Consider the following 27,794-nt stretch of genomic DNA (forward strand, 5'->3'; position numbering starts at 1 on the left):
ACTTTGCAACCCCAGAGTGTATCTGGTCACTACTTCTTTGTGTCAGCTGGTTAGTTTGTGGCTTTATTTATTATTATTATTATTATTTTTTTGATGGAGTCTCACACTGTCGCCCATGCTGGGGTGCAGTGGTGTGATCTCGGCTCACTGCAGCGTCTTCCTCCTGGGTTCAAGCAGTTCTCTGTCTCAGCCTTCCGAACAGCTGGGATTACAGGCACCCGCCACCATGCCTGGCTAATCATTGTATTTTTAGTAGAGGCGGGGTTTCACCATGTGGCCAGGCTGGTCTTGAACTCCTGACCTCGTGATCCACCCGCCTTGGCCTCCCAAAGTGCTGGGATTACAGGTGTAAGCCACTGTGCCCGACCAGCTGGTTAGTTTTAACTATATATCCTCAATGAAGAAATACCAGTGGGTGAATGAGTGAATAAAGCTGTCATTGAAAGGGAGTCCACTCCAAAGGTAAATTAGAAAGAAAAAATAGATTGTACTTTATACCCTTTTTCTCTGGGGATTGATTAGTATAGACAAGACTCCAGACACTAATTCCAGACTATGAAATTAGTCTGTAAAACATTGAAATCTTTTTGTTACTACAGATTTATAGCGGACAAATGAACAAACCAGAAAACTTTATATTTTGTTTTTATTTTTTTTCTACTTCATTAACTGAGAAAAGTAAACTTTGTTTAACTCTTAAGTTTCATTCTTGCTTTTTTTTTTTTTTTTTTGGATACGGGGTCTTACTCTTGCCCAGGCTGAAGTGCGGTAGTGAGATCATGGCTTACCACAGTTTCAGACTCCTGGGCTCAAGCAGTTCTCCCACCTCAGCCTCCCAAGTAGCTGGGACTACAGCTACTGAGCCACCATGCCTGGCTAGTTTTTATTTTTTGAAGAGATGGGGGTCTCTCTGTGTTCTCTAGGCTGGTCTTGAACTCCTGGGCTCAAGTGATCCTCCGACTTCAGCCTCCCAAAGTGCTAGGATTACAGGCATGACCCACCACACCTGGCCTTAAGTTTCTTTTTGTTAAAGTAATCATGTTTATTTTTAATCAACGTTGGCTATTTATGGTACCATTTTCATTTTGACCTCCTTTATAAAAACAAATTTAACATTGTGGTCATTTTACTTGTGTTAATATCAAGTAGCTTGCAGTTGCACACAGAAAATTGCTAAATATATATTATAGTACTCAAAAACCAGATGACTTTTCCACCAGTTTCACCTATCCTCATTATTATTTTAGTCTCAATGTATACACAGTAATCATTTAAATTTTCTGACTTTTCACATTATATACTTGGCAGTATCTATGCAATTTGCTACTCTGTCTTGTAAACAGAAGAGAGATTCAGTTAAATACCAAGTTCTTGCTTAGAAACAAAGTACTGGTGCCGGCTTAAGTATATGTTTCTTTTGACGGTGGTGTTTTTCCTCGTATTAACTTAGCTAATAAGGCAGGCTGCGTAGGGAGAGTTGGCAGAGAGAGGTGGTGGATGAAAATACCTTTTTGTCATCTGTTTTATTGAGGAGAATGGGGTTAGTCTTGAATATATTACTTTATGGACTTTAAAAAGGATCCAAGGCCTTTTCACTGTGGGGAGCCATTGTTAAGACAGTGCTGTGATTTGAATTAGCATGTTACAGCTGCTGCATTTCACTCTTTCTTTAAAAGCATACATATCTATAGCAGTTAACTTTACCTAGTATCTTTCTCATGTAATTCAAGAAGACAGTTTTTATGTAACTGTGAAAAATATACCTTATAAATTGCAGCACTGCAGCAAATGTAATTTTCTGTTTGATAAAATTTGTTTTTTTTAACCTTTTTTTTTTTTTTTCTGAGATGGGATCTCACTCTGTCGCCCAGGCTGAAATGCAGTGGTGCAATCATGACTCACTGCAGCCTCAACCTCCTGGGCTCAGATGATTCTCCTACCTCAGCCTCCCAGGTAGCTTGGGCTACAGGCACACACCACCACACCCAACTAATTTTTGTATTTTTTTTTTTTTTTTTTTGGTAGGAATGGGGTTTTGTTTTGTTGACCAGGCTGGTCTTGAGCTCTTGAGCTCAAATGGTCCACCCGTCTCAGCCTCCCAAAGGGCTGGGATTACAGGTGTGAGTCACTGTACCCAGCCTGATAAAATTAATATATATATATATATATTTTTTTAATTTTTATTTATTTTTTCATTATTTTAAGAATCTTATTATTAAATAATAATATATTTTTAAAACATAAAAATACATTTTTAATGCTTTTTAAATGTACTTTAAAGTGGAAAGAATAGTATAATAAATACTTGTATTGTTCCTCACTTAGAGATTTACCAATATGGTACATTTGTTTTATCTTCCTACCTATATACTTTTTTGGTCATGGACCCAAAATTCTTAAGATGCATCTCCTAAGAATAAAGATATTTTTCTACATAACCACATCACCATCATTAGACCTAAGGAGAAGATAAATCATACAATGTATGTAATTTTGAACCATGGGAAAATAGAGTTTCTATTTTTGTGGTTTCCAGAGTTTTTTTTTTTTTTTTTTTTTTTGAGACAGACTCTCACACTTACTGCCCAGGCTGGAGTGCAGTGGTGCGATCTTGGCTCACAGCAACCTGTAATGTTAGGTTGTCAGTTTGTGATCTTTCAACCTTTTTGTTTTGTTTTGTTTTTGTTTTTGTTTTTGTTTTTGTTTTTGTTTGTTTTGAGACAGAGTCTCACTTTGTTGCCAAGGCTGGAGTGCAGTGGTGCAATCTTAGCTCACTGCAACCAGTGCCTCCCAGGTGCAATCGATTCTCGTGCATCAGCTTCTTGAGTAGCTGGGACTACAGGCACACACTACCATGCCCGGCTAATTTTTGTATTTTTAGTAGAGATGGAGTTTTACCATGTTGGCCACCAAGTCTCAAACTCCTGGCATCAAGTGATCTACCTGCCTTGGCCTCCCAAAGTGCTGGGATTACAGGCATGAGCCACTGTGTCCAGCACCAAAGGTTTTTGATTATGTATCTTATTAGTTAAAAAAATACTGAGCACACAGTCTTAACATATGTAATTTATACATTGTATATGGGTAATACTACTAATGCACATTATACAAAATTGCCAAGAAGGAATATTGAAAAAGAATGAGATGAAGAAACTAACAAGGGTATTCTGTTCTTTACTTACTCTAATGGATCATGACACACACCTCCTTTGGAACTACTGTTCTAGATTGGTATTCTTGATATATACAATGGAGATATTGTGGTTAAGGTCTGAATGCATAGGCTGAAGATTGAGGACTGCTTTCATTATTGTGAATTTAAGTGATGGCTTCAATGTTTAAATTTGAGTGAGGAGTGGTTAATTGGAGTGATTTAGAGTGATGAGTTATTATTTTCTCCAAGTGTTTATTCTTCTTAGGAAAAAGCATATATTTGGAGAGCTTGGAGAAAGTACACATTTTTTTTTTTTAGTAGCCACTATCTAACAGAAGAATGATGTATTTCTCAGAACTCTCCCTTGCTCACCCCTGCAAATGTCAAGTACTTTTTTCTTTCTGATTTCCCATTGTCACTGGCTTCTTAGTCTTTTGGGTTCTGCTCGTTTATTACTAGTTGGTGTTTTATTTATTTTCTTTTGAGGAAATATCTGGAGAAAAGAGCTGTTTGTCTAGGTATGTTCTATTTAATGTGCTGACTGGTGAAAATATTCCCCCATAAAAGCTATGGTGGATTTGTGTAGATGTTTTGAGAACTCTTTGAATAGCCATAGTGTAGGAAATCAGCATATATGTAATTCAGAATATGCTGTACCAGGGAATCAGGCCAACTCTTTTATTAGTGAAATTGAATTTTCAATTACAGATCTTGAAAAATTACATGTATTAGTAAGCGCCACAAATGTAAAATAATCAACTTATTTATTTTGAGCAACTTTCTTATTAGGAATAAGAATAGAACAATTTATTATAATTAGTGGGATGAGAATTGAAATTTGAAAAATGTTCTTACAAAATTAAGTCTTCAGTGTATATTTTTTTTGATTATGCTAAAATATTGCCTACTCTATATTTGTGAAACGGTTTATCCTTTAAAAAAAATTCCATGGTGGAACATGCCTATAGTCCTAGCTACTCAAGAGGCTGAGACAGGAGGATCACTTGAGCTCAGAAGTTAGTTTGAGGTTACAGTGAGCCATGATCACACCATTGGACTCTAGCACCTTGGGCAGCAGAATGAGACTGTGTCTAAAAGAAAAAGAAAAAAACCAGTCACACAAGCTTATTAATATAAATGGCCTTATGATTTATAAGGCATTTTTATATGCATTTGTTTTATTTAATTACAATTGAAAATTGTTACGATAATTTACATTTTACAAATAATCACAGTGTAATGCAGGTTAAGTAGTTTGCCCACTGTCACACAGCTGATAACTGGTGGAGTTGATTGGCAGCTTTGGTGGACTGATCGGCGTCCAAAAATTTCTTTGTAATTTTATTAGATCATTGTTCAAATAGTTGTTCATAATCAAGAAAATACTTGTTAAAAACCTCAAAATAGGCTGGGTGCAGGGGCTCACGCCTGTATACCCAGCACTTTCAGAGGCCGAGGTAGGCAGATCACATGAGGCCAGGAGTTCAAGACCAGCCCAGCCAACATGGTGAAACCCCAGCTCTACTAAAAATACAAAAATCAGCCGGGCTTGGTGGTGTGCGCTGTAGTCCCAGCTACTCAGGAGGTTGAGGCATGAGAATTGCTTGAACCTGGGAGGCAGAGGTTGCAGTGAGCTGAGATGGCACCACTGCACTTCAGCCTGGGTGTTGAACCTGGGAGGCAGAGGTTGCAGTGAGCTGAGATGGCACCACTGCACTTCAGCCTGGGTGAAGGAGTGAGACTGTGTCTCTAAAAAAAAAAAAAAAAAAAAAAAAAACCTCAAAATAATATTATTGTATTGTCAGATTTGTACAATTTGAAATTATATGGTAATACAAAATGTTCATGAAATTTATTTTGTATGTTTGGCAATGGTGAGTTTGAGATCCTGATATATAGATGATGTTCCTCACATTGCTGAAAATACAGACCTTATGCTGAGGAGAGATGTTGGAGTAAAAGATAATATTTTATGAAAAATGAAGTAGCTGAGATGTGGAATCATGAGGTTTGAGGTTAGAACTTAACTCACCAAGGGTCAGAATTAACCCACATTCACTCATTTGTTGAAATAATGCTTTTGCATATTAGTCTCATCTAGAGTCCCTGTTTTGTAAGCAAATAATATCTTGAATTTAAATACTGTTGATAGATACGTGTTTGTTAATTGTTTCAATCTTTATTATTATTGTTACATTTTTCTAAATATTCTTTACTTTTTATGTTGACATTTAGCACGGCCACATGATTTCTTCGATGCACAAACACTGGATGCGATAAGACATCGAGCCATATGCTTTAACCTCTCAGCTCATATAGAAAGTTTAGGGAAGGGACACAGTGTTGTTTTTCATAGTACTGTAAGTATTCTTTTATTTTTTCAAATTAAATATAAAGCTTTGCAAAAATATATTTCCACAATCATTTCTAAATCTCTCAAAATATTAGAAAATACAATTTAACAGAAATCACAAAATCTTTTGTTTTATCAGTATTTAAAATATCGTATTATTGGTTATAAAGCACACGTTTCCTATAATTTTACATGTTTGTGATTAAACTGAATATGTTAGCCTTTAGTTTGAGCTACTTAGGAATAATGGGATGACACATCATACAGTGCTACTAGGCATTACTGGGCTCTGACATTAGGTAAACCAGGTGTCTTTTCTCACCTGGTTTCCTCATTTGCAAAATTAGAACATGAGACTCCTTTTACCTCTAAAAAGTTTCATTCACATTTCTGTGTACTGCATGGAGCCACCCCTTACCCCATGCAGCCATCCAAAGTTTATGTTAAACAGAATATGAGATTATATTTGCTATCAGAGCTTCATGAAGGAAGGGATTTTAGTCTCTTTTGTTCCACTGATCTGTCCCACGTGCCTAGAATTTTGCCTGGCACATGGTAGGCACTCAGTATAGTTGTTGAATGACTATGTTGTCAACAGAGAAGAAGAAAAGTACCAAATTTGAAGAAGAACAAATATAGTTTATTTTTTGGTTAATTAGGAGTTGTAATAGAGAGTTGTTCTTTCTTCCATGCCCCTTTTCGTTTTGTTTTTCAGTCATTTTTAAATTGGTGTAGTTTGCTGTAATTAAGTTAATAAATGTACATTGTAGATCATACTTTTGGTGACTCGAATCTCTGAAAAGTATGTGTTTAATTTTGGCTGACAAAATACAGGCCGGGTGTGGTGGCTCATGCCTGTAATCCCAACATTTTGGGAGGCCTAGGCAGGCGGATCACCTGAGGCCAGGAGTTCGAGACCAGCCTGGCCAACATGAACCTTGTCTCTACTAAAAATACAAAAAATTACCTGGGTGTGGTGGTGAGCACCTGTAATCCCAGTTACTCGGGAGGTTGAGGCAGCAGGAGAATTGCTTGAGCCCAGGAGGTGGAGGCTGCTGTGAGCCGAGATCGTGCCACTGCACTCCGACCTAGGCAGCAAGAGCAAAACTCCATCTCAAAAAGAAAAAAAAAAAAAAAGAAAATACAGCCAGGCTTGGTGGCTCACACCTATAATCCTAGTACTTTGGGAGGCCAAGGCAGGCAGATTGCTTGAACCTAGGAATTCAATACCAGCCTGGATAATATGGCAAATCCCTGTCTCTACAAAAACATGCAAAAAATTAGCCAGGCATAGTGGTGTGCACCTGTAGTCCCAGTTACCCAGGAGGCTGAGGTGGGAGGACTGGCTGAGCCCAGGAGGTCAAGGGTGCAGTGAGCTGTGATCATGGCACTGCACTGCAGCCTAGGCTACAAAGTGAGACCCTGTCTGAAAAAAAAAAAATTATAAATACGCTAAATTTGGGTTACTTTTATTTTTTATATTTCAATTGAAAAATGCGTGAGAATTGAAATACAAAAGGTCCTTATTGATATCAATATCTTGTTTGGTTTGAACCTCTATTTCCGTCGTCTCCTATAAAAATGAGTTTTTTTTTGCATTTTCATGTTTTCTTCTACATGCAGTCATCCCTCTGTATCCACAGGTTCTGTGACCGTGGTTACAACCAACCATGGATTGATAATATTTGCGGGGACAAGAACCACAATAAAAATCATACAAATTAAAAAGTACAGTGTACCAACTATTTACATAGTATCGACTTAATTATATGGGAGGTTTTGCATAGATTATCTGCAACACCATGTTATTTTATATAAAGGCCTTTTAGAGCATCCTTGGATTTCACTATTCAAGGCAGTTGGAGATGTCCTTACTTACTTCCCAGTTATATATAGTTTCCTATTATTTGTACCTACTTTTTTTTCTTTTGAGACAGAGTCTTGCTCTGTTGCCCAGGTTGGAGTGCAGTGGCATGATCTAGGCTTACTGCAACCTCCACCCTCTAGGTTCAAGCGATCCCCCTCCCTCAGCCTCCCGAGTAGCCGGATTACAGGTGCATGCCACCAAGCCCAGCTAATTTTTGTGTTTTTAGTAGAGATGGGGTTTTGCCATGTTGGCCAGGCTGGTATTGAACTCCTGACCTCAAGTCATCTGCCTGCCTTGGCCTCCCAGTGTGCTGGGATTACAGGCATGAGCCACCATGCCCGGCCCATCTTGAGTTAATTTTTTATATGGTGAGAGCTCAGTAGAGGTCCAGTTTCATTCTTTGGCATATGGTTAGCCAGTTTCTCCAGTGCCATTTATTGAATTAGGGAGTCCTTTCCTCACTGTTTTTATTTTTGTCAACTTTTTTGAAGATCAGTTGGTTGTAGGTGTGCAGTTTTATTTCAGGGGCTTCTATCCTATTTCATTGGTCTGTTTGTCTATTCTTTTTTTTTTTTTTTGATACGTAATTTCACTCTTGTTGCCCACGCTGGAGTGCAATGGCGTGATCTTGGCTCACTGCAACTTCTGCTTGCTGGGTTCAAGCAATTCTTGTGCCTTAGCCTCCCGAGTAGCTGGGATTACAGGCGTGTACCACCACACCTGGCTAATTTTGTGTTTTTATTAGAGACAGGGTTTCTCCATGTTGGTCAGGCTGGTCTCGAACTCCCGACTTGAGGTGATCCGCCTGCTTCGGCTTCCCAAAGTGCTGGGATTAACAGGCGCGAGCCACCACGCTTGGCTGTCTATTTTTATACCAATACTGCACTGTTTTGGTTACTGTAGCCTTGTAGTGTAGTTTGAAGTTGGGTAAGGTGGCGTCTCCAGCTTTGTTCTTTTCGCTTAGGGTTGCCTTGGCTCTTCGGGCTCCTTTTCATTCCATGTGAGTTTTAGAATACTTTTTTCTAATTCTGTGAAAAAATATTGGTAGCTTGATAGGAATAGCATTGAATCTGTAAATTCCTTTGGGCGTTGTCACCATTTTAATTATACTGATTCTTCCAATCTGTGAGCATGGAATATTTTTCTATTTTTTTGTGTCATCTATGATTTCTTTAGCAGCCTTTTGTAGTTCTCCTTGTAGAGATTGTTTACCTCCTTGGTTAGATGTATTCCTTGATATATGTGTGTGTGTTATGGTAAATGGAATTGCATTCTTGATTTGGTTGTCAGCTTGAGTGTTATTGGGGTATAGAAATGCTACTGATTTTTGTACGTTGATTTTTTTTGTATCCCGAGACTTTGCCAAAGTTGTTTATCAGGTTTGTGAGTTTTTTGGTGAGATCTTCAGGTTTTTCTAGGTGTAGAATCATATTGGCAGTGAAGAAAGTAAATTTGATTTCCCCTTTTCGTATTTGGATGCCTTTTATTGATCTTACCTGATTGATTGCTCTGGCTAGGACTTCCAGTACTGTGTTGAATAGGAATGGTGAGAGGGGACATCCTTGGGTTTTTTTTTTTTTTTAAACATTTATTTTTATAGAGACAGGATCTTGCTGTGTTGCCGAGGCTGGTTTTGAACTCTTTGCCTCAAGCAGTCCTCCTGTCCTAGCCTCCCAAAATGTCGAGATTACAGGTGAGCCACCACGCCCTACTGATATCCTTTGTCTTTCTTTCCCTTTCCAAGACAGGGTCTTACTCTGTCACCCAGGCTGGAGTGCAGTGGCACAAACATGGCTCACTGTAGTCTCAATCTCCTGGGTTCAAGAGATCCTCCCACCTCAGTCTTCTGAGTAGCTGGGACCACAGGCATGAGCTATCACACCTGGCTAATTTTTTTTATTTTTGGTAGAGGCAAGGTCTCACCATGTTGCCCAGGCTAACCTTGTCTTGTTTATGGACTAAATTTAAATGGAGGCATGCTTGACATAATGTAGGTTATTAAATGTATCATGTAAATTAATTTATGTTTTTAGTTACCACATAGCCAATGTTGTCCCCTAACTTGAATTTTTCAGATAATGAAACTGGGGACTAAAAAGGTTGTATTATCTTTCCTATTGTGATCTAGTATAGTTGTGTATGTTTTTTTGAGACGGAGTCGCTCTGTTGCCTAGGCTGGAGTGCAGTGGCGCAATCTTGGCTCACTGTAAGCTCCGCCTCCCAGGTTCACGCCATTCTGCTGCCTCAGCCTCCCGAGTAGCCGGGACTACAGGCGCCCCCCTTACCATGCCTGGCTAATTTTTTTATATTTTTTTAGTAGAGATGGGATTTCGCCATCTCTACTAGACCAGGATGGTCTCGATCTCCTGACCTCGTGATCTGCCCACCTCGGCCTCCCAAAGTGCTGGGATTACAGGCATGAGCCACCGCACCTGACTAGTTGTGTACTGTTATTACATAGGGTTTATGGACCTTTACCCCCACCCTATTCATGGATTCCAGGATGAGAACTCTTGTGGTATTTAGATTGATATGTGTGATACTACAGGGAAGATAAATCCTGCTTGAGCCTGGCATGAGAGCCTGGTTAGGAGCTCACCCTTTTGTTCTTCCTTGTGTTGCCAATTTATTGACAGCAAATATACCAATTAAATGGACACTATTAAATAACTTTATTAAAAAAAAAGGCAAGATGGAAAATGGAGCAATAGTTAGGTATCAGTACATTCCACTCAAGTTTTAGAATATTTAAGGGTAGAATTGTATATTTTGGAAATTAGATAAGGATATAAGGAGAGAGTGATAGAACAAAATTTGGAGTCAAAGGCAAGAAAGTGGAAAATTAGATGCAAAGGAAGGGAGACTTTTTCTGAGATTGGAAGACACAGGAGACATGAATTAGAGGAAAGGTGTCCTTATTCTCTTTTAAATAACATAGGAAATACATTTATCTAAATAAGGATGAAAGAGTTGGGGGGTAAAATACAGGATTTGGAGACCAGAAAGAGAATATGGCTGTTCTGGGGACTTTGTGGGGATTCAGCAAGGTTAGAGCCTTGCTCAGCAAGGCTGGTTGAAGTCCTCCTTTGAAATTTGGGAACATAGTTTTATGATACGGTAGGTCTGTAATATAGATTTTTTTTTAACAGGTCAGTAAGATGTTGTCACCATGTCCAGAGTGTGGCATTAGAGCTAGTTTGTTCATTCACTTATTAAATTAAGTGTTTTAAATATTAAGGTGATCATTAAATATTGAGCACCTACTGTGAGCCAGGTATTAATGTAATGACATAGCAGTGAGCAAAACAGATTAAAACCAACCAAACAAAAAATACCATGCAGCTACTCTAATTGAAGAGACATGATAAAACAAGATAAATTAGTAAAATTGTAAAAACTTATAATGAGGGCATAAACCATTCAATTGTTAGTGGGGGATAAGCATTTTAGCCAGAGGGAAGATGAGGTGTAACATCTTGAGGTGGGACAACAGTGAGTAGGCAGTGTAGCTGGAGGGAACAAGGGAAGAGGAGAGAGTAGGAGTTAAGTTTGAGAGGTAATAGGGAGAACCTTGGTGGACTAAGACCTTAGCTTTTATTCTGTGTGAGATGGGAAGCCATTGAAGGGGGTTGGATAGGCATGGTCTGATTTTGTTTGTTTGTTTTGTTTTCTTGAGTCAGAGTTTCACTGTGTCACCCAGGGTGAAATGTGGTATGATCATGGCTCACTGTTGCCTCAAACTCATGGGCTCTAGCAGTCCTCTCTCCTCAGTCTCCCGAGTAGTTTGGTCTGTAGGAGCACACCGCCATGCCTGGCGAATTTTTTGAGTTTTTTTTTTTTTTTTTTTTTTTGTAGAGACGACATCTTGCTATGTTGCCCAGGCTGATCTCAAACCCCTGGGCTCAGGTGATCCTCCTGGCTTTGCCTCCCAGAGTGCTGGAGTGAGCCACCATGCCTGGCCTAGTTTTTAAAATAATATATATAATATTTTTTTGGGGACAGAGCCTTGCTGTGTCACCCAGGCTGGAGTGCAGTGACACCATACTGGCTCACTGCAACCTCTGCCTCCCAGGTTCAAGCGATTCTTGTGCTGCAGCTTCCCGAGTAGCTGGGACTACTACTAAATTAGCGTCCCCATGCCCAGCTAATTTTTCTATTTTTAGTAGAGATGGGGTTTCGCCATGTTGGCCAGGCTGGTCTCGAACTTCTGACCTCTAGTGATCCACTCACCTTGGCCTCCCAAAGTGCTGGGATTACAGGCATGAGCCACCGTGCCTGGCCCTTTTATTTCTCTCTTAGTAAAGAAACTTGCTGTCAATTTTTATTGAGGTATAATTTATATATAATAAACTATACCCATTGAAAGTATACATTTCTGTGAGTTTTGAAAGTTGTACTCACTGAGGCAAGCAGCACCACAGTTAAGATAGAATAGTTCCGGCACTCTGAAGTTTTCTGATGTAGCTTTGTAGTACATTCCTACCTCCACCTCCTGCCCTAGAAAACCTACTGTTGTTCTTTTCCCTCGTGCAAGCTTTAACATGTTTGCTTTGGTTTCTGTGTTGAGAACAAATTGTAGAAAGTCAGGGGTGAGAGAGTAAAGGGGAATTTGTCTTTTCAGCATTTCAAGTCAGAATGATAGTGGCTTAGACTGGAATGTTTGCAGTGGAGATAAGGGTTGGATTCTGGTTATCTTTTGGAGTTACTATGGACAAGAGTTATGGATGGATGAGATACTGGGTTTTAGAATAAGAGGTAACAGCAACTCCAAGGCCTTTTGGCCTGGGCAGCTCCATGGCAGAGCCGTGGAGGCTCTCAGGCAAGCAGATTGGGGAGAAGGGAGTATCAAGAGGTCTAATTTGGACATATTTAGAGGCCTATAGGGCATTCAGTGGCTCTGTCACTTAGGCTGATGGCTATAAGTTGAGAGCCCAGAGGAGGGAGGTGTGGCTACAGATAGAAAATATGGGAATTTTTAGTGTATTTGTGGTATTTATAGCTATCAGACTGGATGAGATTACCTAGGAAATAAGTGTAAATAAAGAGAAAGTTAGCATAAGGATTGAAGTGTTTGGGGCTCACCAAACATTTAAAGATTTAAAGGGCAATAGATTTGGTGAAATGGTGGTCTAGTAATGAGCTAGTGCCTCTACAGATAAGGGAGTAGTGATGTAAAAGGGAAGCACTAACTTGCATATGCTTTCATTAGAGCAGCTCATTTTGATGAAATCCTTAGCTTCACCATGGGAGGAATAGAGATGGCTCCAAAAAAAGGAAAATGAAGGAACCAAAAATAGTGGTAATAATATTAGAAGTCTAGAAAGAAAATTAAAAATTTGCACAGTCAAAATAGTCCATGAAAAGTTTTTGAGCTATAGAAAACATCTGAGAGGGCTTGAGAACATTGACGCTTACATATATTGTAAGCTTAAAAACCTAGGAATGAGTGATGTCCACCCTTAAGTCACAGTGAGGAGGCAGAGAGGTACCTTAACTGAGGAAAAGTCACACAGGTGGAATGTAATCTGAAGAATGATTTTTTTCCTGGGGAAGGAAGGTGGAAGGAAGAGACATCCATAATGAGATAAGGTCTTCGTTGGACACAATAGAAAGGAAAGGAGCTAGGTGAGCAAATTCTCCAAAGTTCTATAACTGGGAAGGTTTTGATGGAGGCAGTACATGTTAAACAGAATCAATTCTGTTAGTAGTAAAAAAACATTCAGTACTAACTGCAAATTTAAGTTACTTTGTTATCAAATTAACTTTTATAGAAAATAATACAAATAATGAAACAATTGGTTAAAAGAAGGATATCAGGTACTATACTGTTTGGTTTGCCTAATTTGCCTTATTTCATTAATTGAAATATTTTCTTTCGAGCCTTCTCCAGAAGAGGTCAGCAAAATCCTAGTTACCAATCAGTTGGCTTGCTGTGCTTGGTTGGCTTGCATTGTTTTTATGTATTATTTCATTGTAGAGGTATTTTGTTTTAGCAGCTCCAGACCTGTGTTTGGGCTTTTAAATTTTGTTGCCAAGTCTAGAATCAGAGTATTTATGTTACTACAGACTTTTTTTTTTTTTTTTTAAACATATTTAAAAAAATAAAAACTAGAAACAGGGATTCACCATGTTGTCCAGACTGGCCTCAAACTCCTGGGCTCAAGCAGTCCTCCTGCCTCAGCCTCCCAAAGTGCTGGGATTATAGGTGTGAGCCACTGCACCTGGCCTGACCATAGGTTTTTTATATAGTGGAGACAGTGTTTTGTTTTTGCTTAAAGCTCTGCTTTTACTCAGTCCTAGTATGTTTTCAGGATTACATTATAAGATTATTTTGTTTGGGTGGTTGGAACTTGATTAAAAAAATTGAGATTAAGATTGTTAAAACACTAAAGTTCTAATTTTGTTTATATGGAAATTTTAAGAGTTTGACGTTATTGTTTTGCCTGATTTTATTTTATTTAAGCATTACCTTAATTTTCAGAATCTGGTAATAAAAGTATATTGCTTTTCTTATACTTTTTTAGGTCTTTCTGTTCAGATTGATGTTAACTTGCATAGATTCCTTAAGCTTAAACCTAGACTGATTGGCCTACCTTTCATTTAGAATAAAACCAACTACAGCAAAAAACTCCAGGAGATAACAAGTGCTTTAAGTTGTAAATTAGAGACTTTTCCTTCTCATTAGTATTTTTTCTTTACTGTTTATTCATTTAAAAATATTTCAAAGGCTTTCTTCTTCCTCTTCCGGGACGCTGTCTGCAGGCACTCAGAATGGTCCAGCATTTGACATACTGTCGTAGGCTTTTCTACAATACAGCCTCCAACAAAACAAGGCTGTCCCGGACCCTTGGTAATAGAGTTGTTTACCTTTTTACTAAGAACGTTGGGAAAGCATCAAAATCTGCATGTGGCATGTGCCCAGGCAGATATGGAGGGGTTCGTGCTGTAAGACCCAAAGTTCTTAATGAGATTGTCCAAAACAAAGAACATGTCGGCAGGGCCTATGGTGGTTCCATGTGTGCTAAATGTGTTTGTGACAGGATCAAACATGCTTTCCTTATTAAGGAGTAGAAAATTGGTGTGTAAGTGTTGAAGGCACAAGCACAGAGTCAGCTAAATTAAAAAATACAACTTTTTTAAGTAATAAAAATGAAAAGACTTGAAAAAATTTCGTCTACTATGAATGCTTTTGATTGGGTAAGCTAAGCCACATAGATAGTAAAACAAATGGCATTTTCATTCTCTGAATTAATAATAACATGGCTTTGGCTTGATTACTTAAAGCTTCTTTAATTCACATATATTTGTGAAAATATATGATTAAAAGTGAAGTTGAGGCTGGGTGCTGTGGCTCACACCTGTAATCTCAGCACTTGGGAGGCTGAGGTGGGCAGATCACCTGAGCTCAGGAGTTTGATACCAGCCTGGGCAAAATCGTGAAACCCCGTCTCTAGAAAAAATAAAAAAGACTTACCTAGGCGTAGTGGCTGCGCCTGTGGTTCTGGCTACTCAGGAGGCCAAGACGAGAAGAATACTCAAGCCTAGAAGACAGAGGTTGCAATGGGCTGAGATTGTCACTGCGCTGCCTGGGTGACAGAGTGAGACTTTGGCTTGAAATATAAAAGTGAAATTGAAAAACCTTTTACTTCGGGTTGTTGAAAAACCTTTTACTTCGGTAATATTAGTACCATTGCTACTCTCTCTCTTTTTTTTTTTTTTTTTGAAACGGAGTCTCACTCACTCTGTTGCTTGGACTGGAGTGCAGTGGCATGATCTCGGCTCACTGCAGCTTCCACTGCCCAGGTTTAAGCAATTCTCCTGCCTCAGCCTCCCGAGTAGCTGGGATTACTGACGTGCACCATCATGCCTGGCTAATTTTTATATTTTTAGTAGAGATTGGGTTTCACCATGTTGGCCAGGCTGGTCACAAACTTCTAACCTCAAGTGTTCCGCCCACCTGTCACTTGTTTTTATTAGTGTGTGTGTAAACCCAATGTTAAATGACTGCATAGTATTCCATTATATTGCATTACATTCTCCATTTACTGGAAATGTTTGGGTTAGTACCTAAGGTAGAGACAGAATTTTCTACCATATTCTACATTCCACATTCGGTGAGGGAAGGTGGGCACATAAAGCAATGGCAATATGGTGTAATACATGCTAATGTAGAGTAAGCACTCAGCATTTTGAAGACATGTACTAGAGACTTTTCACCCGTTATTGGAGTTGTGGGGGAGGGGCAATATGGAAAAGGTGATAGCGCATGTGTCCTATGTATAATTGTGTATGCGCGTGGGCAGACACGGCATATGCCAGGCCAGGAAAGTGTTGGGATGGTGGGAGTAAAAATTTGATATGAATTTTATTTGACTTAAACTGAGACCTATAGTTGCCTAGGTTAATTGCCTGAGTTATTTAAAATGAGTAATCAAAAGATGAAGCCTACATAACTTAAACATTTTTGCTGAGTATGTAAATGAATGTTCAGTAATTTGTTTTATATAGAGCCAAAGTCATACTTTGGAGTCTAGATACATTAATTGGGGTTTCTGGTCACATTTCTTGAATAAAACACATTTAAATGTGTACATAATCTAATGGTTTGCAGCTTTTATTTAAAGTGGAGCCAGAACTTGTAGACAATTGAAAAGCTATTAGAGATACCCTAATGAGACATGTTACAGTTTTTGTTCTCAATTTTTACTGTAATTCTGCAGTACATCGCTTTTTAAGGAAGTGACTTTTTTTTTTTTTTTTTTTTTTTTTTGAGATGGGGCCTCTGTTGCTCAGCCTGGAGTGCAGTGGCACAGTCACAGCTCCTGGGCAAGTGATCCTGTCACCTCAGCCTCCCAAGTAGCTGGGACTACAGGCAAGCACCACCATACCTGGCTAATTTTTTGTATTGTGACAGGGTCTCCCTATGTTGCCTAGGCTGGTCTAGAACTCCTGGGCTCAGGTGATCCTCACTTTGGCCTCCCAAAGTACTGGTATTGTGGGCGTGAGCCACCGAGGAAATGACCTTTAGTAAGCCTTCCAAAAGCTATGAACTCCAGTTTTCATATAAATAAGTCTTTAGTTTTAGTAGAGTGGGATTTGTTTTGTTTTACTGTTGTGTGCCCAGCACTCTAAAATGGTATCTGGATATGATAACTGTTTTTCTGTAAAACATTAATGCTGCTGGTGCACAGAAAGCCCCAGAGAGTTGGTTGTTCCATTAAGTTAGAGATCAGGACAATATTTCTATTATATGTTCCATAGTTTGGGAAACTGTTCTCAGTATGAGGCTAAAGGAGTTCAAGGCAGAAAACCATGAAATAGCTGAGGCCTAGAGAAGCCAGATCCTGAAGAGTTTTCTGCACCATACTAAGAGTGACCCTTTCCTAAGTGCTCGGGGGAACTATTGAAGAGTTTGTCAGGAAAGTGATGCTACTGAATTTGTACTTTGGAAAAAGCCTCTGGGTACTTAGTGGAAGGTAGCTTTGATGACTTGAGGAGGTTCAGAAGAATGGAGACCTGAACTTGGGTTATGGCAGCTTGGATGGAGAGAATGGGTATTAATGAGTACAGTTCCTAGATCTTAGTGTTGGAATATTTGCTGTCCCCTTTTGGGGCCTGAAGTGCTCGAAGGTGTTCACTGTAACACAAACATCCTTGGCCACAGAGCTTTTACTGAATCTAGGTTTTTTTTTTTTTTTTAGGATAGATTTCCAAACAATTAATTCATTTTATACTAAACACTACTATAGGTGGTATGACAAAGATTCATAGGATAAGAAATATTCCTATGTCATGGAGTTTTCAGTCTTGTGGGAAAGACAAAGGTTTGAGTGCTACAAGGCAGGGAAGAACTGCAAAGCAGGCAGGATTACTATCTCTTCAGGGTCTGAACACTTAAGTTCTTGATTAGGGGTGAAAGTTTTTTTTTTCTCTGAGATGGAGTCTTGCTGTATCACCCAGGCTGGAGTGCAGTGGCGAGATCTTTGCTCACTGCAACTTCTACCTCCTGTGTTCAGGTGATTCTCCTGCCTCAGCCTCCTTAGTAGCTGGGACTGCAGAAGCCCACCACCACTCCCGGCTGATTTTTGTGTTTTTAGTAGAGACGGGGTTTCACCATATTGGCCAAGCTAGTCTCAAACTCCTGACCTTATAATCCACCCGCCTTGGCCTCCCAAAGTGTTGGGATTACAGGCATGAGACATCGCGCCCAGCCCCAAAAGTGTTTTTTTTAACAATACATGAAAATGATGTTTTACACATTGTTTTTATGATTTCTTTTCATGTCATTATCAGGTAATAGCTAAGAGAAAAGAAGATTCTGGGAAAATCAAACTTTTGCTTCATTGGATGCCTGAAGACATGTAAGTATTTGAAATACTATGTGTAAGTAATAAGTTCGTGTTTTATTTTTGTTAAAATCTTACACACAAAAATTATTTATCAAATCCAAATAAAAAGAAATTACATTTTACAACGTTTTGAGGTTGTCAGGATTAAAGAGATAATCTGAAAGGTCTTAGACTATCTGGCTCACGTTTTACGCTTCAAAACTTAAGCCCACCTTTTCTTTTTTTTTGCTGGAGGCGGTGGCTCACGCCTGTAATCCCAGCACTTTGGGAGGCTGGGGTGGCCGTCAGTTCGAGACCAGCCTGGCCAACATAGTGAAACCCCGTCTCTACTAAAAATACAAAAATTAGCCGGGTGTGGTGGTGTGCACCCGTAATCCCAGCTGTTTGGGAGGCTGAGGCGTGAGAATCACTTGAACCCGGGAGGCAAAGGTTGCAGTGAGCCGAGATCATGCCACTGCACTCTAGCTTGGGCAACAGAGCGAGACTATCCCAAAAACAAAAACAACAAAACAAAAATCTTAAGCTTTTTAAATCTTGTGTGGTGTTTTTTTTTGTTTTTGTTTTTGTTTTTGAGATAGGGTCTCAACCTGTGCATCAGTGAGACTCTGTCTCAAAAATAAAAAAAGTAGTTATAGAAATTTTAAATTATTTTTAGCATTTTTAGTGACCTCCAAGCAGTATACAAGCAGCCATAGCTGTGCCTTTGTTTGAATCTTTTATTTTAAAAATTTGTAAATGTTCTCTAGTGCACAGTGAATGGTATTTTATAGAAAAAGCAATTGACTAATTTTCTAGAAGTGATTACATTTTTCTTTAAGTTTTAGTGCCCATTTAGAGCTTAGTTCAGATATTTCATGTAATTTTCTTTTTATCTTTTTTATTAAAATTTTCTTTTTATAAAAGGAAATGAGGATATATTGTAGACATATTGGACAAAATTTATAAGCATCAAGAATAGAATAAATTTCACTGAAAGAGATTTCATTATGTGTACCTAATTCACATATGTGGCCAATGGCTGGGCACAGTGGTTTATGCTGGTAATCCCAGTGCTTTGTGAGGCTGAGGCAGAAGGATTGCTTTTAGGGCAGGAGTTTGAGATCAGCCTGGGCAGCATAGTAAATCCTCGTCTCTACAGGAAAACAAAGAAATTAGCTGGTTGTGATGGTGTCGCCTGTAGTCCCAGATACTGAGGAGACTGAGGCGGGAAGATCGATTGAGCCCGGGAGGTTGAAGCTGCAGTGAGCCGTGATTGTACCACTGCAACTCAAGCTTGGGTGACAGAGTGAGACCCTGTTCAAAAAAATCAAATTCAAATGTGTATATTCCTAATGTTTGGAAATTGATTAATCCAAATATCAAAATACATTCATTTGAATTTTCTCGTAGAGTTGAATTTCTTTGAATTCAGTGTATGGCCACATGCGTTTCTTTTTTTTAATGGAGTTTAATCTTACAGGGTTTGTATTTATTTATTTATTTATTTATTTATTTATTTATTTATTTATTTATTTATTTATTTAAATGGACTTTAATCTTACAGGTTTTTTTGTTTTTCTGTTTTTTATTTTTATTCTTATTTTTTTGGGAGAGACAGTCTCCCTTTGCTGCCCATGCTGCAGTGCAGTGGTGCACTCTTGGCTCACTGCAAGTTCTGCCTCCTGGGTTCAAGCGATTCTTGTGCCTCGTTCTCTGGAGTTGCTGGGAATACAGGTGTGCGCCACCATGCCCAGCTAATTTTTGTATTTTTAGTACAGATGGGGTTTCACCATGTTGGCCAGTGTGGTCCTAAACTCCTGGGCTCAATTTATCTTCCCCTCTTGGCCTCCCAAAGTGCTGGAATTAGAGGAAGGAGCCACCGCGCTGGGCCCTTTTATTTCTCTCTTAGTAAAGAAACTTGCTGTCAGATTTTCAACAAGTCAAAATCAAGTATGAATTTCACTCATTGAGTTAAAAGCTAGCCAGTGTGTTCTGACAAATTTCTAATTTGATAAGATGTTGCCACTGAAAATGTTTAATTTATTGCTGAATTCGTGTTTAAAGTTTAACACTGCCATTTCTTATCTGGGACTCCAAGTCCTGCTATTAAGGTTGATAGTGGAGCTTCCCTGGCTTCTGGGAAACTTGTTCACTTAACGTGGACTGATCAGAGTAGCAGAAAATGCCAGAATGTGAAGGCACATGGACGTGTAAATCTAAAATTAATGTTATTTTATTATTGACTTGTTTTTTAATTCATAGTCTGCCTGATGTGTGGGTGAATGAAAGTGAACGACATCAGTTAAAAACTAAAGTAGTTCATTTATCAAAGCTACCCAAAGATACTGCCTTGCTTTTGGACCCAAACATATACAGGTAATTTAATTCTTGCCTTTATGTTTTACTTTTTGATTTGTAATTTTCTCTCCCCAAATTTTGGATAAATTAGGACTTAGTTTTAAGTGCTGAATTTTAATACCAAGCATATCTCATTACTTCTGGCTTTTCTTTCTTCTTTTTTTTTTTTTTTTGTGTATGTGGACTCACAGAGTTAAAAATTGTAGAATCCAGAAAAACAGTATTTTGCTAATAAAGTTTATATGCTTGTTTAATCCCAGATTTATCTTAAGTATGTTAGATTGTAATATGCATAGTAATTTGAAAATAAGCACCCTTTAACAAGGTAATTCTTTTTACAATAACAGACTTTTGTGGACCTAAGAATATGTTGCATGAGTCTGAAATACCAAAACTGTTTGATTTTTTTTTAACTTACCCTTTCACCAAACTTTCCAAAAGAGCAGTTCAAATATTATTTGTTTTTTAAGACATAGCTTAGAGTGTTCACATTTCTAGTAATTTTATGTTTTGAGCTGTTTTTTAGTGTGCTGTGCTTATGAAGGTATGTGGGGGAAGGAGAAGAGACCAACATTTCTCTTTTATGCGCTGAGTCACTTTGCTAGGTGCTTTGCATATACGTCATTCTCACAGCTGCTCTGTGAAGTAGGCTTTACTGTCTCTGCTTTACAGATTGGAAAACTGAGGCAAGAGGTTAAATAATTAACCTGCCGAAGTTTGCAGGAATGTGGTTGAACTCCATAGTGCCTGTATCCAAATGATGTACACGAGAGTGATTAAAAAAGTGGTGGAAATGCTTAAAACCAGCTTTTAAAAGGCACTCTTACTGAAAGGACTTTATATCTTTTTTCAGTGAAGCTTTGTAAATTTTAGCTATCATAAGGATAGCTAATTTTATATTAATTAAATACTTTGAAGGATATATTCATTCCACGATGCACCTTTTTGGAGTGCTATTCACCTGGAGATTTCCTGTAATTTGAGACATTATTCTGTGAGTGAAATTCTAACATAATGGGCATTGCCACGTAGAAGCATAGTTTTCCTTATTAAAGGTTTTTTTGGCTGGGCCCAGTGGCTCATGCCTATAATCACAGCATTTTGGGAAGCTGAGGTGGGCAGATTGCTGAAGTCTAGGAGTTCGAGACCAGCCTGGGCAACATAGTGAGACCCTGTCTCTACAAAAAATACAAAAATTAGCCAGGCATGGTGGCACATGCCTATGGTCCCAGCAACTCAGGAGGCTGAGGTAGGAGGATTGCTTGAACCTGGAAGTTTGAGGCTGCAGTGAGCCAGGATTGCGCCACCGCACTCCAGCCTGGCTGACACAGCGAGAACCTGTCTCAAAAAATTTTTTTTCTTCTCAAACATCTTTTGGTGAAAGTGCTAATTAATACAATAAAACGTGTTATTTGTGGAATGCACTAGATCATCAAGGAGAAGAAGATTGAGAGTAATCTACTACCAAAAATTTGGGAAGGTTACGAGTTACCTCTCTCTTTATAAAGAAAAATAATTGAGTGTTCTTGATTTATTTGTACTTAATTTAGAGTTATTTCTGTTTACTCTTTGGAGAGATGAATTAAAATTAGCATCCTGAAAGAGTGATATTTTGGGAGAGCCACTCTGCCTTTTAGAACTAGTTGTAAACCTCTCTTAGAGAGTTGTCAAAGGGGCATGAATCTTAAATTAAGATTAATCTGTGTTTCTGCCTGCATCCTGCTTCCTTCTTTCCAAGAGTCTTGCTTTCTCACCAAACCAGCTTATTTTTTTTCTGTTCTTGTGCTATATAGGAAGCAATTTAGATATTTTAGTGAAAGTGACTTAAAACAAAATTTAAGCTTAGAACTGATGTTCTGAAGTGCATAGGAACAATGTTGCGTATTCTCAAATTTATGTGTATGATTCCACAAGTCTTGCTGATTTTATTGGAAATGAGGATGTTCTTAAGATATATTAGGTGCTTCTGTGGATTTAATTTTCCTTACCTGTATCAAAAAAGCCATCTTGGCCTGGTGAGGTGGCTCACGCCCGTAATCCCAACACTTTGGGAGGCCGAGGTGGGTGGATCACTGGAGGCCAGGAGTTCGAGACCAGCCTGGCCAACATGATGAAACCCTGTTTCAACTAAAAATGCAAAAATCAGTCGGACGTAGTGGTGCACGCCTGTAATCTCAGCTACTCGGGCGGCTGAGGCACGAGAATCACTTGAACCCAGGAGGCAGAGGTTGCAGTGAGCCGAGATCACGTCCTACACTCCAGCCTCGGCTACAGAGCAGGAGTCTGTCCAAAAAATAAAAAAGTCCATCTTAAAACTTATTTTTGACTCTAAACCTCTGTTCTTTCACTATTCTGGAAATCAGAATTGAGTGTACTGTAATGTGGTATACAGTCATAGAAGCCCCTACATTTGTCCTAGTGTAGCAGTCTTTTCTTAAATTTCTGGATTTTGACTGGGAAAACTTGTGAAATTAATTAAAAGAAGAAAAACAATTATTCTTACTTGTTTTTAGGAGAAATAACTTCCTGCTTGTGCACATGTCAAAATGAAAGTATGGCAAACCTTCTGCAAAATAAATATATTCCTTCAAAATGAGTCTAAAAGGAATATACAGTTGGTCCTCTGTATCCACAACTTCCACATCCATGGATTCAACCAACTGCGTATCAAAGTTATTTGGGGGAAAAAGATACCAATACAACAATAAAAAATAATACAAATAAGACCAATATAGTGTAACAATGATTTACATAGCATTTATATTATATTATTACAAGTAATCTAGAGATGATTTAAAGTATACAGAAGGATGTATGTAGGTTATTTGCAAACACTGCTATTTCCTTGGATTTTGGAATCTGCAGGGGATTCTGGGAACCCCCCCACTCCCACTGTGCATGCCGAGAGACAACTGTATTTATTTGGGGTTTAAGCATTGGAGTTTGTTGTTGTTTTTGAGACCACTTCTCTCTGTGTTTCTAGGCTCATCTTGAACTCCTGGGCTCAAGCAGTCTTTCTGCCTTGGCTTCCCAAAGTGCTGGGAAGATTACAGGCATGAGCCTCTGGGACCCAGCCAAGCATCAGTTTTAAAGTATTAGTTGGCTAAAATATATATATTACACATGGAATTCTTTCTTAGAAATGCACTAGCAGGCTAAATTTAAAACTTTTATTCAACAACTATATTATGTAACTAAGTATAGATCCATATGTATAAATGTTTTGGAAATACATTTTTATTGTAATCTATGATCATCACATTGCCTGTATCTTATTAATATTTTTGATGTCTCTTGAAGCACTCAAATGTGTTTGATTCAGTTGAATAAAAGGATTTCTTTTTCTCTTTTTCTAGAACAATGCCGCAGAAGAGGTTGAAGAGGTAAAAAATAAATAAATACATAAAAAGCAAACAAGCGGGGACACCTGCAGTCTTAGTCACTGACAATGGGTTTAGGAAAAGTTGCACATTAGAGTCAACCCCTTCCTTTTTTTTTTTTTTTTTTAATCCAGTATTTAGGATAATATTTATGCTTAGTGTAAACATTCTGTGAATGAAGTAGACTCTTTGGTGGAATATATTAATATATTACTGTATATCCACATTTTCATGGAATGGTACTGTGGGAGACTGAGCAAACACTCTTTTGGCAACTTAGTAGAACAGCTTCTTAAAGGCTTTGCATGCTTGCTGCTTTAAGCTGCTTTTTTTTTCTTTTCTTCCCTTTAGTGATTTCAGTAGTTTATATTGGAAAGAAAAACAATTACAACATGTGCCCTTACAAATACCAAAAGCACTGTACGGATATTTGTCTTAACAGTGTTTATTGATTTGAAGTCATATTAGGAAATATTTAGACAATGAAAATTATCAAGAGATAATTTACCTTTCAATTATGATAAATAGATGTGATTGGTTGCCATTTGTGTTCTTTTGCAGAACTCTGATAAGAAAAGTGTTCAATTTGTATTTAAGCAAACAGTGAACGACGTTTGCAATCAACTAAAAATTCGTCTATCGAATTAGGGCTGAAAATTACTGTTAAAGAGTGTTGCAGTATGTCTGGTGGCTCCCTTTTCAGGACTAGGGCTTTCTCATGGAGTACAGTATGTTAATATTTACCTATATAACTAATCTGTTAACGGTTTTTGAAAAACCTTTCAAATTATTTGAATAATCTTCATATTTTCATTTAACCTATATGACTCTAATTTTTTTTCTGAGGAAATCATTTGGTTTTTGAGTTGTTTTTTCTTAATGTAAGAAAAATTGTATTTTTTTTACAAGTATCTTCAAACTGAATCTTTTATGCACCAAAGTTGGTCTTGAAAAGGAAAATAAAATCACTTTCTTGCTTGGTAAGCAAGAAGCCATATCGATTTTTTTTAACTTACAGAAATGGAAATATGTGTAACTTGTTAGTATTGTATTAAACAAATGTTGCATAGAGATAATAGAACATTGCTTGTAAATAATTCAGCAGATTTGTAATATATTTTTATATTTTGAAATGTACTGTAGATGTTTTTCTAGAGGCATGAAAGTTAAATGTATATATTATGGTAGAAATAATATTGAAGGATATTGTAATTCACTAGTGCTGCCAGAGGAATTGTTAATAAAAGCACCTTCTTTAACAATAAATGTCTTTCACAGACTTAAGGGACTATGTACTACTGTTAATATCTATAAGAACAAAACACGTTGAACATCCTTCCAGAAAGTCTTTGAGGGAGGACCTATACCCATAATAGAATTATGGCACTCATTTCTGACAGTGATCAAGAAATCAGTTATTTCCTTACTGTTGGAAGGACATTGTAAAGTATGTGGTTATATGCAGTGAAACTGCAGAAAATACTCCTGATTGAGGAGTTTTCACTTTACTACAGTGATATAAAAACCAGCAGTTTTTACACTAAATTTTTTAAAGAAATATTAGACAAAAATATAGAATTAAACCTTTGGTTCCAAAATGGGAAAGGTTCCACGATACATAAATCATTTCTCATTTGCTTTAAAAAATTTAAAAGTGTAAAAATTATGAGAGACTTTATTCGTTAACAACGGGGTAAAGAGCTATATACATGAAATGAGTCTTATAAAATTAAGTGAAGTGCGAATAAAAGCACTGCTACTATAAGACATTCTGGAGTGGTTGTTTAATAAGGGTATTATCCATTTGATCTATAGCAATGTGATCTTATTTTTAAAAAGAAAAGCAGTGTGTTTTCTTTTTTTGTTGTTTTCTTTTGCTTAAGCACTTCATCAATTGCTTTATTCTGTATCTGCGAAGTAATCTGCAATCTCTTTTGTTCTTTTTAAAATTTGATTTGTTATAAAATTGCCAAATAGAAGTGTTTCAGATACATAGTTTGTACCTGTATTTTTATTTTATTGCCTCATGTTCTTGTAAGTCATTCTTAATTGACCAATGATTGTAGACCTTGCTTGAGTATTTTTTCTAATAAAACAAAGCAAATCACATTTAGCTTCAAATTGTAACAATTCAATTGAATTTTAAAATGACACCTGAAAAGATACATCTGATATTTTCTATATAGAGCACAGTAAATAAGTTTTTTCATTGTGTAGAAATACTTAGATGTCAAAACCAGATTTCGTGATCTTTGATTAACTTCTGAGTACTCAATCAGTCATAATCCTTTTGCTGCTTATCTGATGTTGGTTTGATACTGTTGATTAACACACCAAAAAGAATATGGAATTGAAATGAGCTAGCTTTATAACTTGTATGTATACATATATACACATAACATCCAATTATGACTGGGTAATAAGTGTGAAAATTTTAATTTGTGGTTTTCATTTATTAATGTCTGCCCATCTGTATTGTTGCTCCTACCTTCAAATATGACATATTTGTAATGTGACACCTGAAATAATAAGTCTGTTGTCCAGAATTTATGTATTGTTTAGCATCAAGCAAACTACAGCTCACAAGCATACCCATTTATATGTTGTCTGTACCTGCTTTCTCCTGCAGTGGCAGAATTGAGTGGTGAGACCTTAGGGTCCTGCAAGCCCCCAATTTTTACTACAGGTTGGCAATCCCTAATCCAAAAATCTGAGATAAAAAATGCTCCAAAGTCCAAAACTTTCTGAGTGCTGACATCATGCCGCAAGTGGAAAATTCCACACCTGACCTCATGTGACTGGTCATAGTCAAAACATAATTAAGACTTTGTTTCATGCACAAAATTATTAAAACTGTTGTATAAAATTACCTTCAGTCTATGTGTATAAGGTGTATGTGAGATATAAATGAACTTTATGTTTAGTCTTGGATCTCATTTCTGAGTCTCATTATGTATATGCAGATACTCAAAAATCGAAAAAATCAAAAATCTGAAATACTTCTGGTCCCAAGCATTTCGGATGAGGGATACTCAGCCTGTCTCTGGTCCTTTAAGAAAAAGTTTTGGATTCCTTTGTCTAGTTGACAAAAAAGTTTGGAAACATAAACTTAGACCACACAACTTGCATTTTAATATGACAGTGTTGATCTTGGTAATAAGCCAGTACATTAAATTTTAGTGAAAGCTGTTTCATGTATTTTACAGTAAATATTGCCATATTAGGTACCTACAACAAATGGTGGTTTTTGGAAACTTTTACATTGGGTTTTTTAAGTTATTAATAGTCCATCATTTCATCATTTGTGTTTCTGTATTTATTTTACTAAGAACTAAATAAGATTTTGTACATCAGATTGTGTTTGAACCATAAGGCACATCTGCTTTATCTAAAAGAATCTTAAGGTGGAAATAGTGTAAAATTTAAAATTTTTTATATTTCTAATAAACTTTTTATATATAAATGTTACCTAAAGTGGACACACGTTACTTCTGAATTTCACATGAAAGGAAATTAAAGATGGACAATAATTATCTCTCAATATTTTAAGATTTGTTTTACTAATTGAAAACAGTATGTCAGTAAATCTTTGGCCTTAGTGCTTTTTTCCCCTTTTACACATTAATAAAATGTTTTAAATATGGTAATACTCTTAAAAAGGTAGAATTTGCCACAGTTGTTTAAAGCATTTTTATTTTTTCTTTGAATTCTTAATTCATGGTGAACAGATGCTGGATTATTAAAATATAAAAATGGGAAAATATGTATTAAAAATACTTGATGGAGGGTTTTCTCTTTAATCACAACTTAAAAAAAGAAACCTTTAATACCTCTGCATAAGTTCTCTGAAAGAACTTAAATTCTTAGTTTATATGAAAACTGATCTGTATGTTTGTATAACAAAGCCTGTTGCCTACAGGTCTACAAGGAGATACTTTGTTTCTAAAAAAGAGTTAAATCGTGTCATTTGAAATTTGTTTTTGAGATAAGTGGACATTTTGGGGATTTTGGTTAAAACATATTTCTCTATTCTAAAAAATATATGTATTCATAAAAGGGAAGAAATTGTTAGAAAATTTCCTGTGTACATAGTTTGTTTTTAAATTAAAGAATCTTTTGACCTGGTGTAGGACATTTTGCAGTTGTAACACTGCAGTTTTAATATATTTGCTGTTTTTTTAAAAAATTAGAGTATGTTTAAAATTTAATGGTTATGAGGCTTTGTAGCCTTAAAATGTTTTATAGTAGTAAAATGTATTATTTTTATCTTAAAAAAACTAAATATTTACATTGCATAATTTATTGAATCAAGTTTACATGGTCTAACACATGGTTCTGTTAATCTGAAAATTAA

The 27,794-nt window shown here is 37.2% G+C and overlaps 2 protein-coding genes across 5 annotated transcripts in view; both read left to right on the forward strand.

Moving 5' to 3' along the window:
- The window catches only part of AEBP2 (AE binding protein 2), a 163,531-nt gene that overhangs the window by 57,641 nt on the left and 78,096 nt on the right, over nucleotides 1–27,794 (forward strand). For 2 of the 4 annotated variants that reach the window (XM_032159770.2, XM_058443404.1), the window contains exons 5-9: nucleotides 5,390–5,514; nucleotides 17,668–17,735; nucleotides 19,965–20,078; nucleotides 23,417–23,443; nucleotides 24,002–25,549. In XM_032159770.2, the coding sequence (XP_032015661.1) occupies nucleotides 5,390–5,514; nucleotides 17,668–17,735; nucleotides 19,965–20,078; nucleotides 23,417–23,443; nucleotides 24,002–24,047 (380 nt within the window). In that variant the 3' untranslated portion in view covers nucleotides 24,048–25,549. Of the gene's footprint in view, nucleotides 1–5,389; nucleotides 5,515–17,667; nucleotides 17,736–19,964; nucleotides 20,079–23,416; nucleotides 23,444–24,001; nucleotides 25,550–27,794 lie in introns of those variants that run through there. The other 2 variants (XM_032159768.2, XM_058443403.1) reach the window with 1 other exon arrangement.
- On the forward strand, nucleotides 14,146–14,600 carry LOC116472748 (large ribosomal subunit protein eL34-like). Its single transcript, XM_032758140.2, has one exon. It carries the CDS (start codon nucleotides 14,146–14,148, stop codon nucleotides 14,443–14,445), a length of 300 nt encoding a protein of 99 aa, XP_032614031.1. The 3' UTR covers nucleotides 14,446–14,600.

This window comes from Hylobates moloch, unplaced genomic scaffold (assembly GCF_009828535.3).
Source record: "Hylobates moloch isolate HMO894 unplaced genomic scaffold, HMol_V3 SCAFFOLD_8, whole genome shotgun sequence".
Lineage (NCBI taxonomy): Eukaryota > Metazoa > Chordata > Mammalia > Primates > Hylobatidae > Hylobates > Hylobates moloch.

Coding starts and splice junctions, on each gene's coding strand:
- LOC116472748 (XM_032758140.2), top strand. CDS start 14,146: ATGGTCCAGCATTTGACATACTGTCGTAGGCTTTTCTACAATACAGCC.